Raw genomic sequence first — 13,653 nt, 5'->3', positions numbered from 1 at the left:
GAACGAAATGGCAGCGAACGCCCAATCTGGCACCTAGCTATTATGCCAAAAAAAAGTTTTGGCGTATTGGAGGATTACGACATACTTTTTGTACCAAAGGCTGATAAACCTCCAAATGTACCAAAATTTCGCCAAAATGAGGATTTCTGGAATAATTTGAAGCAGAGAGTATATGCCAATAATTTTCGACCTAAAACAAACAAACGTGATAATCAAAATTAAGCAAGAAATTAAGAATATGCCAACAACAATTTTTTTGACTCCTTTGCAAAAAGTTCCTGTAAACTATCATAAAGCTTCTCGAATGGGCTCATTTTTTTTCTATATTAAGTTAATAAGCTGACAAATGTTTTCATACAGAGAGAACTTTTAATAAATGGTTTTCTACAAAAAAAATTGCCTTTTGAATTTTGTCCAAATTTTATTCCGCATAAGTTAGCATCGTGTTCTTGCTCTACTATTCGGAAACGAGCTGATTCTGGAACACACTCTTTCCATTCGAACCGGTAGTCCAAAACGTCGGACCGGGTGGACACAAATTTGTACAATTTCCCGCCGTCGATCCGGAAGTCGATGTATTTCTCGGGATCTGTTTCTACTGCCTCATACAAATTCCTGTACCATCTATCTTCTACCTCCACCTTAAGTACTTCAATCGACCGTGACAGAGCATCGGGTACAATAATCTCCTTCCCTTTCCTGTGTCTGACTTCCATGTCGTACTGTTGGAGAGTAATACTCCAGCGGCTCAAACGTGAAGACGACTTCCATTTGGCTTTCATAATGAAAGTTAATGCCGAAGAGTCTGTCACGAGAGTGCATCTGGTACCCTCAATATAGCAACGAAATTTCTCTATGCAGCGAAGGGCACCTAACCCCTCCTTCTCTGCTGCGTGATAGTTTAGTTCGGCGCCTTTGAGCTTTTCCGAGTGGTACGCAATCACTCGCTCTTTCCCACCTTGAACTTGCGTGAGCACACCTGCAAGAGCAATATCACTGGCGTCGGTTTGAACACAAAACGGGAGGCTAAAATCTGGGTTAGCCATCACAGGAGCTGAGATCAATCTCTCCTTGATGGCATGGAAAGCTTCTTCTGCTGCCTCAGTCCACCGCACTCTCTTCGGCTTGTTTTGCAACAAGTCGGTGAGAGGTGTGGTGAGTTCGCTAAACTTGTCGATGAACCTGCGGTAGTAATTAACCATACCGAGGAATCGTCTAAGAGATCTCACGGAACTAGGGGCCTCACATCCAAGAATCGCTCTAACTCGATCTGGATTAGGCCGAAGTTCGTCTTGGGATAAGATATAGCCCAGATAAGGCAGTTCGTAGCAGCAAAAGTTTGATTTATTCAAATTAATATGTAAATTAGCCTCCTTGTTACGTATCGGTTTGTAACGTTTACTTGTGGTGGTGGGGCCACACTGTACTCACCAGCTATTAGGGTCGTTTCACTATTGTCTCCTGGAGAAATTCACACTGGGCGGAACTTTCTTCCCACACTATGGTCACTGAGCGAATCGTAAATAATTTTCGGCGGAAACAAGTACCAAAAAGGACTACACTATAAACAAAATGGACGACACAACTTGTATGTAGAGACCTTACACTTGTAATTTAATATTAATTAATCTTTTGAAAAAGAAACAGAAAATATTTTTTTGATTTTTTACTTGCGCACTTTTATTCACCAAAACCTTCTCCTGGCGATACCGTTGCGGCCTTGATGATCGTTGGTCGACTTTCTTCAGGCTGGATGCGGGATGGGCTTCGATGGTGGTGCAGGAACAGACGAACGATGGCGACGGGGGACTCCAGATGAAGCAGCAACTCGGCCTATTCGTAGCGGAGGCCAGCGTTTCACTACGGGGCCCGGGGAGTGGTACAATGCGAACTTTTTAAACACGAGTGTCTAACACTAAGTCGAGTGGGATTTACACCGTTTTCGGTCTAGTAGAGCCTACCCTCCGGTACTTGGGTACTGGCCTCTACAATGGCGTAAATGACTTGCCAATCACTGACCGTTCTTGCACTCGCGTCGTACTAGTACACTACACAGAAACCGGTAACCACACTTATCCCACTCGACTGGCCGGACAGAACCTTAACGTTCGTGTGGTGGTTCTGAACGGCGAAAACAAGATCCTACGGATCAGCTTATATCACAAAACTTTTCTTACGAGAGAAACGCGCGGTCAAGTATCTAGTGGCTCGCTGCTGCTAGTCTTCACTCCTCCGGGCCGGTTAACTATTAGAGACCGCATTACTTTTTCGCGGTAGATTTTATCCTTGCCCTGTCCGTTTTCCAAAATATACCCACCGCGCCTCCTCGCATCCCACCCCGCATAAGATGACGGTGATGATGAGATGACAGAATGATGATGGTTGACGTTTACAAACATTTTATCGTTTTGGTTGGTGTCACGAAATATGCTCAAATTTTAGTACAATGTATTGATATGCTAAACGTGCGGTACTTGTTTCCTTGATTTTTTTTATAATGAACAATTATAACGAAAATAATAACAAAATGAATAATAAATAAACAAGCAAAATAAATAACAAATATAAATAAATAAATAAATAAGCACATAAATATATAAATAAATAAATAAGTAAATAAATCTCTGAACAAACAAATAACGAAACCTACATTTGACACCAACCTGGGCTATTAAGCAGAACTTAAACGCGACTCAAACATGCAAGAACGGAGTAGTAATGGTTTGACGTTAAAATTCTACTTAGACATTTACGAACAATAATTTCAAAGTATAAACAAAGAACAGGTGTCGTCAAATACACGAGATGGACCGTACACTGTTATCTATTTATACGACAAAAAAATAACAATATTTACAAATATATACAAGCTGGGCTCAGTGACCAAAGCGACGATATTGTGACCTAAGAAATCACAGGTCACAATTTTCCCCGACTCGGGTAAAAAAAAACCCAAATGGTTTTTTTTTTTTCAAATGAGTGCGGACTTCAAACGAGACTACTTCTTCCCGAGTGCCAGTTTTAATTTCGTGGAATGATTTTTCCAAAGGCCAGAGGAATTTCGTGACTCTGAGGAAGTGAGCCTGCCCGTTTTTAGTCTCGCACACTCACCGATTTAGCTGTCACAATCAGGTACGATTCAATCCATCCATCAATCCCAAAGCAACTGTGAAAGTTTCACTGTTGAAATTGCCTATAATGCGTCAGAATAAAAGCCGTTGCTGCATTTGCTGAGTTGAATTATTGATCGAATACAGAAAATTACCAGAAAGAAATCAGACGGAATTTGACATTTCTTTCTGCTACCATTACCGTCACAAGGGCTATCCTTGGACGAAACATCTAACACCTAGTCTAACACTACCGCTTACATACCGCACACACTCACTCATCACTCAATTTACTAGCCTTTCATTCCTCTACATTTACACTCACATTCATGCCATACATAACACTAGATACTAACTTTTAATTATGCTAGGGGCCCCTAAATTTAAATTTGTACTTTACCGGACTCTTTTTCAAGAGTCGGAAAGACTATTACTTTTGTGAAATGGTTAACTCATTTCGAACTTCTTTTACTCTCTCGACACGCGGGAGAAAACTAGATGAAGTTACGCAGAATTAACCCATTCACGCTTAGAGTGTAAAGTCGACTTAAAACTAGCGGCGGGCAAATGTAACCCCGTCGTAACCCAGCACAACCCTGTCGTCAGGTTGTCTATTATCCGATCTGTCACAGCTACTCATACTTATGGCATATTCGTTTTTGACAATGTATTACACCGGTGTAGTCGGTGCTACACTCATTCAAACTTGGGTGCAATCAGTCTATCTCTTTCTTTGCACTACACCGGTGTAGCACCAAGAAAAAAACGAAAACGCCATTAGCTGACTAATGTTGATTGTTTATGTAGTGATGGAAAATAGGATGATTCGTGATGTTGCTAAGTATTTTTGGTTGCTGATTATGTTTTTTTTGTTTTCTTTGAGATCGGTGGGGGATACAGGAGGACGGAGAGTTGGCTAACGCTGCAGCTGTGTAGATGTGTGTGTGTGTTTTTTTAGTGTTTATTTTATTGTTTTGGTTGTGCGAAATGATAATAAAGTGTTGTCGATGATCCTTTTTTTTCGTGTAAATCGTGCTGCTTCCGTACGGAGACCTAGCTAACCGGGTTTCAAATGCACAGCTGGCCAAACCCCTAAACTTTTGCCCATGAAATCCTCCAGCTCATAGGAGGACGACCCGATTTTTGCCTTGATACGGGTGAAATTGTTGGCCGTACTTGGCATTGTAGTTATGGGCCGCACTTGAAGGTTTCATATTTTTCCGATACACCAACTGGCCGTCTACAAATGATTTGGAAAATTTTCTGTGGCGTAAATTATAGCGATGTTGGGAAGCGTTGTGAGCTTTCACCAGATTTTTGCGGACAAGGTCGTAGATTCGCTCGAACATTTTCGATCGTCGTTCTTCCATCTCTTCCGAAGTCAGCTTTACATCGAGACGGGTGAGTAAATGATCGGTGCCAACTTCAGAGTACTCGTGACCGTGAGTAATGAAGTATGATGTGAATCCAGTCGACGAGTGAACGACGACGACGCAGCCCTGTCAGCAGAATCGACGAAAGACGTTGAACGAGAAACAGCGTCGTTGCTGACCTTCTTAGGACCGGCGGATTGGCTCGTGTGTAATAAAGTGTGGTGACGCTGATTGCACTTCTTGCAATTCAGGTCACATGGGCATTGGCGGACTATGTGATCCCCCCGTAGGCAGTTGTGACACAATCGTTTCGTGTTCACAAGCTGTTGTCGGTCGTTCACTGACATGCTGTTGAACTTGCCGCATCTCGCCAACGAATGCTGTTGACTACATATGGGACATCTGGAAGAATAGTTAGCGGTTGATGCGCATGACGAGAGACGAAACTGTGATTGTCTCCGGAAATGACTAGCAGACGCACCATCGTTTGTGTTTGTCGTGCTAGTAGATTGATGATGGTTGACCGAGATCGATTCCAGTACTCTTGTCCTCTTCTGAAGGAAATCGATCAAACATGCGAAATTTGGGTTCTCAGTTACGGATGCGTGGTCCTCCCAGGCCTTCAGTGAATCATCGTGCAGTCGCGTGCATAATAAGTGTTCTAGGATCGTGCTCCAGGCGTCCGTCGGCTCACCCAAATGATGAAGAATCTTCGTATGACGTTCGAATTCGTCCACCAATCCGTGAAGTGTTGCTGCAGACTCCTTCTTCATGCGTGGGATGTCGAAGAGTGCTTGCAGGTGTCGCTTTTTTAGCAGATATTCGTTGGAGTACCGTCCTTCGAGAGCTTGCCAAACCAGAGAGTATTTAGCAGAACAAATAGCGATGGATTCGATCAGTTGAGCAGCCTCCCCCTTGACGGCTGCCCTTAAGTAGTGAAATTTTTGAATAGGTGGAACATCAGCGTTGTTGTGGATTAAAGCCAAAAACGTGTCGTGGAAAGTTAGCCATTGCTTATAATCTCCATCGAACTCAGGAAGCGAAATTGTCGGCAGTTTGATGCCAGAGAGAGTGGAAGTAGCATGCAAGGGTTGAGGGTTGCCAGCGTTAACAGAAAGAGGAGGCGAATAGGAAATGAATGCAGCTTTTATTGAGAATAGACGTGGCTCAAAGTCCGCACGTATAGCAGCATGCTCTGCCCTACCTTCCACATCACCGTCCTCCAGTTGAGCCTGTACCTCTTCAAGTGACGTCCACATGCGGTTGAGGTATTCCAGCCTCAATGGCACCTGCTGTCCATCGCGTTGAGCGTTGAAGTCTCGAAGAAATGCCTCTGCCCGACCCAGAGCTTCCAGCATCGTTGTTCTCCGCGAGACTAGTAGGTTGATCTGTTGTTCTTCGGCCATCTTGAATGGCTATTGGCAGCAGCAGCAGCAGAAAATCGCCAGAAATCCGAAGCACACTCGATGAAATTAGGCAACTGTCCTCCAAAGGTTGCGAACTAGTCTAGGCAGCAATGGCCGCCGACGGAGTATAAAATGGCGCGGGGTGGCCTGATGATCAATGCTGGAGCGTTTCTATCAAACAATAGCCGTACGATGAATACCGGAACGTGGGTCCAGTAATAAATCTGTAAGACTGCGGTAAGCAGTCGGTCGAATCGTCCGCGTTGAGCAGAATGTCCGAGAAACCACGAATATGGAAAAGAAAAGGCGAATCTAGAGCGCACCAGTAAGGAATTAAATTCACGTTGGACAGAAACTAACCTTCTGCCTGAAAATATCAGGCCTTGTATTATAATTAAAGCGGCTTCTCCAGTCCAAATTCCCGATGGCGGCGCTCAATTGTTCAGGAACGTGCAGCGTCAGCAATGGCGAAATTAGCCGCTATCAGCTTTCCTGAACTGCAATGGCGTGCTGGATGAAATCAGCGATGATGATGGTACGCAGTGGGCGCAAAATGTTGGCGTGATCGTGTACAGCTGGATCCTGGTCACGGCACCAGCTATGTTGTGACCGGTAGAAATTCGCGGTATCAAACCTTCCACTCGCGACGGAAAAAAGTGGTGGAACTTCAATTTTATTTGCAGCGATGTGCACTCTCCAACGGTTCAATTCAACTGTCAGCTCCTTGCGGTCTGACGTATCGCAGAAGCTGATCACTATCCTAGTGTGGGTGACGAAAACGAATAGAAGACGAAAGTGATACACGGCTAGCGTGCGCGAGTGGGGTTACAGAGTAAACCCTACACTCTCATCGGATTTTCTGGATCACTTTACTCATTCTGTACGGTAATCCTAAACAATATTATTATATATTCTCATTTTTTCCAGCTCATTCCTTTAATGTATTATATTCGTTTGGTTTATTTTTTGCATTTTAAATATTTGACTAATAATAGATATATGATCATTTCATTGCAAAGATTTTTACATTTCTTATAAAAGAAATGTATAGAATTCGCTCAAACTTTCAAGATTTTTTCCGAGGCCCGGAGGGCCGAGTCTTATATACCAATCGACTCAGCTCGACGATTTTGGACAATGTCTGTGTGTGTGTGTTTGTGTGTGTGTGTGTGTGTGTGTGTGTGTGTGTGTGTGTGTGTGTGTATGTAACGGACAAATTCTCATTCGTGTTTCTCAGCAATGGCTGAACCGATCTTATCCAAACCAATTTTAAATGAAAGAACTAAAAAACAGTATGAACGCTATTAGTTTGTTTTTGATTCTGATGTTTAGTTTCCAAGATATGAATGTTTGAATGCGTAAAAATGGCGTTTTTTGCAGTTTTTTTAAATTATCTGCCGGAATTGACATGAGAGATTAACAATTTATATGTTTTTAGATAGCTTTAACAAGTACCTTTCGAACAAGCTATAGATTGTTGAAATCGGACTATTATCAAAAGAGATATTTAACATTAAATGCGGAAGAAAGATTTTTATCATTTCCCATTGCCAGAAATATGACCAAAAACATGTAATCTATTATTAACGCCAAAACGGCTTATTTTAGGTCAATAGTATCTTAGGAGAATTTAATGGAGGCAATATGCCCTTTCTTTTGGTATTGTGCTTTTGCTGATTAATCCCCCTATGAGTGAGATATTTTCACAAATTTTCTTGGAAGTGATTATATCGAAAGCAAATTTGTAGCTCTTACTTTTGCGAATAACTTTACTGAAGATTTCAAATATCTATTTTGAAAACTATAAAAGTTATGGCTTGTTGTTTGTTGATTACTCTTTGTCGCCTATTTATTGTTCAATATAGTAATAATCCATTGAAATAATCCAAACATTATTTCGATAAAACGAATTATGTATTTCATTTTTCTATCTACAACCGCTAGAAATAATCACCGAACACTTCCAAGTTGTCTGGAAGGAACTTGATAACTTATCAGTACAAAAATGTTCATTCACCTTCTGACTGTAATTTTTCTAACTTATAACCATCGGATCGATCTGAAACATATCGGAAAATGAAAAGCGAAATAAATAACTCCAAGCAACGGCGTAGTCAAGAGAAGGTTTTGGGGTTTAACACCATAAAACCGCACACCACCCCCCCCCCCCACCCCGCCACACCCAAAAAAAATTATTGGATTGAAGTTGAAAATTTATTGATGCAGACTGATTTAATTCAATATTACAATAACAATTATCTGATCCGTAGATTGATAATTTGTTGTTGTAAACATCATGAGGACTGTTGATAAATTGTCGGAATGGGGTCCTGACATATAACTGATCTATTGGTCTTGATTTCACAGTTGTCCAATAGCATCAATATCAAATTCCTGCCTGAAAACATTCCAATAGAAAATTCCAGAGTTCTGTAATCAATCATAATCCTCAGATTTATTTTCAAATTGAGCTCGTTTTTGTAGAAATGTGCTGTAATAAGGATCTTTATTTAATAGGAAGCGAAGTTAAAATTGATTTAATGTCTATGAAACATAGAACTGCTCACCAAAAAAATGCATAACTTTCAACATTTGCTAAAAATGTTTTTGCCTTTCTCATTCACTTTAAAATTCGTCAATCTAATCCCGACCCGGAGGGCCGTGTGTCATATGCCAATCGACTGAGTTCGTCGAGATCGGAAAATGTCTGTGTGTGTATGTGTGTATGTGTGTATGTGGAAAAAAATGTGACCTCTGTTTCTCAGAGCTGGCTGAACCGATTTGCACAAAATTGAATGGTACAACCTTCCCATCGGCTGCTATTGAATTTTTTATTGATTGGACTTCCGGTTCCGGAGTTACGAGTTGAAGAGTGCAATCACACAGCAAATTCCCATATAAACTGAAATGAAAAAATTTCAAAATCAAATTTGTATTTTTGATGCCAAATGACTTTAAAATGCATGAAACATTGAGATGTTTGACAAAAATTGACTTCTTTCGACTTTGGTACATTTCTGCCTTTCTCATATAGAAAGGTTATGCAATCACTCCAAAAATCATCAATTATACCGGCCCGGAGGGAGTATGCAGTCAGCGGTTGCTACTTTAAAATTAAAACTAGTTTAAAATTTCTTAAAAAGTTGAAAATTTTCGGCAGGACCTGGACCTCCCGGATCTTTCTCCATGAACCGCCGCTGGTTTCAAGCGATGTTTCAATATCACATAGTATCTCAAGATCGTGGCTGTCGATCCATTGTATGTATGTGCAAATCGTACTGAACATGTAATATTCATTTCCACCATTTTATTGAACATAACCATCGTAGTCTGGACAAATAAGACAAGCACAATTGCACCACTAGGTGGATTAAAACAGGTTTTTATTTTGGGAATGCGTCGAGTTGAGACGAAAACGTAATAAGATTAATAACGAGGATAACACTTTCCGAATGTAGAGAGAAATTTATGAAAAATGACGATTTCCATTCGACTCTGGCAGGTTCTGATCGATTTTGATGAGCATTTGATTTTTGTTGTATGACCAATTATATGTATAGGTCAAATGTTTAAAAACAGTAATTTAAGGTCAAGATAGCATCATTTTGAAACCGCCAATTTCAGAGGTTTAGTATCTTCGATGAGTTTTACAAACGTTAAACAGCGCATCATTTGATAAAATAATTTTGACGGTATATCGTCCAAGAAGTATGTATGGTAAATTTTCTCAGGTTAGTATTCATGACTATAATAAAGTCTCAACAAATTCGCTAAAGACACGAACTCTGTTACTATTTTCTGAAAAATTAATTCTGCATGATTTTAAAGCTTCAAAAATTACGGTTTCGGAATTATGCCGTTTGGACAGTATGATCGATTTTCACCAAACCCCCACCAAACCGAATTTCTGGCTACGCCGCTAACTTCAAGTAAGTAGAAACAAAGTCGTTCTACACTCGTTCACAAGAAACTTCTTCGAATGCTGAATATCTATTATAACACATTGAAACCCCGATTTTATCAGCCAAATATGAACATATGTTTGACAAGACTGAATTCGAGTAAATCCTTTCTTGAGCATGTTTTCCTTATCATGAAGATATGCGAAATATGCGAAAATAAAAAGTTCATCATAATCAGAAATAGTTATCAGACTACATCAAGGGACGAGAAGAATATTTTAACAGCTTCAGTTTATTATAAAGAAAAAAATGCCCGATTTGGTCAATGTCCCCATTTTGTCAGCCTAAAATACACCATGAGACTGATAAAAATGGGTCTTTATTGTATGTATTATTCGCTGTGTTTCACATTAATAGGTACATTTCATTTTTGGAGATTTTTTTTATTGCATCGAACTACAACAATTTCTGGGTAGTTTTCAAGGGGTTATTTTATAGACTTCTTCCAAAATTTGGCGAACCTATTCCAATTCGTATACCAATTAATTGGTATACTTAAGGGTTTATATGTTGCAGATAGAGAAAATACTGAAATTTTCTGCTTTTTTCCTACACAATATTACGAAAGCTTATTAAACAATTTTTCCTAATAAGTTTGTGAAAATTATAAACTATTTGAAATTTTTTAATAGTTTTATTTTTATTTAACCGTGATTTTTTAATAAATAGTGACCATCGCTTCACAACGTAGTCTATTTTTCATGGCTTGTGGTGAGCACGATCTCTCGAATTGCTGACCTGAAAATTATGGAATAGAAATTAATTTTTAGTATTCTTTACAGACCTGCTGGTGCCCTAAAACGATTTCGCTAGATTTTCAGAGTACTGTGCACCCAATGCATCAACGCAAGTGACGGAGGTTATCGAAAAGTTTCGTGAAAGTGAAAATTCCAGTAATGATGATGATTTTCCCAAACGGTTCGTTTTCGTGAGGTTTTTATTTGTTCTTTGGCAATAGGATTAGCGATAATAATTCAAATCAAGGATACTACTGGGAAGTCACCTTTAGAAAAAAGTCGATGTCGAAGTAAAATTTTGAACTTTGCACGCATGCACTTCAGAGATAGCGTGATATCAGGAGCTGCGATATCATTTCAACGCTTTTTTGTGAAAAGGGCGATACTTACAAATGTAAACATAGGGCTTTTTTCATACATACGAATGAGGGCTTTGAAACGCAACAAATTAACCTAAAAACTTTGATTCTACGACATTGCTTTCTTAAACTACAGCAAAAAATACAACGGGCGAAACTGTATTTTTGTTTGTTTATTTAAAGTTTCGCCCGCGATACTTCAATGCTGATAGGTGAGACCGAAAAAGTAAACAATCGCCAAAGGGGCGATACTATCATTTTGTCATTTTCAATAGCAAAAACAAATTTTAATTTAATAATTTCTAATACTTTAAGAAGTTTTGGGTTTCGATCACTGAATCATGCAATCTAGGTTGTAAAAAACACAATAGTTATTAAATAGGAAATAAAACCAAGTCTGGAAATATTCACTGTTGATTATTTTAGAATGGTAGCACTGCTAGTATCGCCCTTTTCAAGAAAAAGCGTTGATTTCTTAGTTCTCAGTCGCGTTGGAAATTTGAGTAAAGTATAAACTTCAAATCGATTCAACAAAAAAAATCGTTTTTTTGGCTCAGTACAATATATAACACCTTTAGGAAAATTCAGTTTTCCCACCACAATTTAGATATTTTATTAACAGAGCATTAACAATAATTCGTTGGTATGTCTATTTTATGGGCCATTTTTTCGCTTTCCCATTGTTTGAGATTTCTAGCACTGATGTTGTCCTATGCTGATTAGAGCGATTCTCTGAGTCCTGCCACTATCCCATGTAGTATGTGTAATCAAAAACATCGCGAAGCATCAAGTTCTAAATGTTCTCAAACGATATAATATTCGAAGAGAGTGATAAGAGTTATAAGAAATGTCTCATCACACTGTTAGGTGGATTAAACACGTTTTTTCATTTAGCATTGTTTTTATTTATTTTGTTTATGTGACCTAATTTTATCTATTGTATTCATTTAATTCTTTGTATGCATTCCGATCAATTTATTATCTTATGTATCTTATTCGAATTATTCATTTAATTTATTTTATTCACTTTTTCTAATATTTTTTTCTGATATTTTTCCGGTTCACACTTTTATTCATTTTAATAATCTGACTAATTTTGTTCAGTCATTCACTTTATTCATTTCATCTAGAGCATTAATTAGACACAATATAATTTCTTCTATTAATTCTATTACTTTTCAATATCGCTGATTTTTTCATTTTAATAAGTTAACTGCTTAAAAACAAACAAAATGGAAAAATGATAAAAAGTATAGACAGAAAACATTTTTATTGTGATAAAAATTCTTCATTTTGTTTATTTTATTCATTCCATTCATTTTATTGATTTTATTAACTCTCTGTTTATCCTGTTATTTATGAACAACAACATTTTCAAATAGCTATACTGCCCATGCTTGCAAATCAGTCCCATAAAGATAGGAAATCCCATAGAAAACGGGACAAATATGCGTTCATGGGCAGTATAACTTTGGGGTTGGACAAGATTTCTTCACAAAAAAGTAAAACTAATAATTGTGGTAATTGTTCCGAATCGCGGCTTTTTCGAAAAGAGGGTTAATTTCTTTTGGAAATGGTTCTAAATGGCCTATTTTATAACAAGCAACGAAAAAAATTCGGGGGGAAAGCTTTAAAGTAGTTTAAACTGGAAAAATAAGTTGTTCTCACTTACCTTTCTAACAATGACATTGCTCATGAGAAAGTGACGTTAAGGGTGAAGGTAGTGTGATGCGGTTTTGCCGCATTGTCGAGTCCAAGGATTAGAAGCGGCGCAAAGCCGCTGAGAAACCCACGGACGAGGTGATTTTGATCTTACTATCGAAGGGTGCAATCAAACCTGTAATCCACTCGTTTGCCCGGTATACTCAAACATAGGGGCTATTCCTAGTTTAAGTCCGACTGAGCGGCAGCGAAGTCGGACAGCATGACAAAAAGCGATGTGGCGTAGCCACATTAGGCATTGACAATGTTTTATTTAGTAACAATAGGATAGTATTTATTTACAAAAAATAAAATGTTGTCAGCGCCGAATGTGGCTACGCCAAATCGCTTCATTCAAGTTGTTCTCACTTACCTTTCTAACCACCGGCGTCGGCGGTAAAACATGATGATGAGTTATGTTCTACCATAGACCATGCGGTAGACTTGGGTGCAACGCCCAACTCCTACTCTGCATAAGGCAAAGAATTCTTCACATTTCCTTTCGATCATGCCCATATGAGCCTGCCTAGTTCTAGTTTTCCGTTCTAAGTTTATAACTGATTCGCTCTAGAATACCTATCCGTCTTTCAATTTCATTGCTTTCGTTTCTCTTAGTCTCAAATTTGCCGAAAATAGCCAACAAAATCGATACAGTAGAACCTTGCGGCAATTAAAACGTAGTAACATAAAAATTACCATAATTGTGACAATCACCGTTTATTTAAGCGCTAATAGTTACAAGAAAGATCCCTATAACTGAAGTTATTGCAATTGCTCTGATTGGATTTCACTGGAGCAGTGCTGCCAGAGACATTTTCAGTTATCAGTGAAAAATTATATTTTGATATATCTTCGTTTTCTTCAATTATTTTTGAAAACTGATAAATCTTATTAATTTGGACTGCTTTCGGCTACCTTTTCTGCCCAAACGAACTATTGAAAACTTTGCAGGAGATGTGTATTAAGGATTGGTATGTAAAAATTCAGCAGCTTCTAACACTGCTA

The 13,653-nt window shown here is 38.8% G+C and overlaps 1 protein-coding gene across 1 annotated transcript in view; it reads right to left on the bottom strand.

Moving 5' to 3' along the window:
- The window catches only part of LOC131683024 (uncharacterized), a 203,969-nt gene that overhangs the window by 190,232 nt on the left and 84 nt on the right, over nt 1-13,653 (bottom strand). The window contains exon 1 of the mRNA XM_058964855.1: nt 13,345-13,653. This exon is cut by the window's right edge and continues 84 nt beyond it. Within this exon, the coding sequence (XP_058820838.1) occupies nt 13,345-13,347 (3 nt within the window). The 5' untranslated portion in view covers nt 13,348-13,653. The remainder of the gene's footprint in view (nt 1-13,344) is intronic.

The sequence above is a fragment of the Topomyia yanbarensis genome, chromosome 2 (assembly GCF_030247195.1).
Source record: "Topomyia yanbarensis strain Yona2022 chromosome 2, ASM3024719v1, whole genome shotgun sequence".
NCBI classification, from domain to species: domain Eukaryota; kingdom Metazoa; phylum Arthropoda; class Insecta; order Diptera; family Culicidae; genus Topomyia; species Topomyia yanbarensis.
Note: the sequence above shows the minus strand (reverse complement) of the source record. Positions and strands in the feature narration are given on the sequence as shown.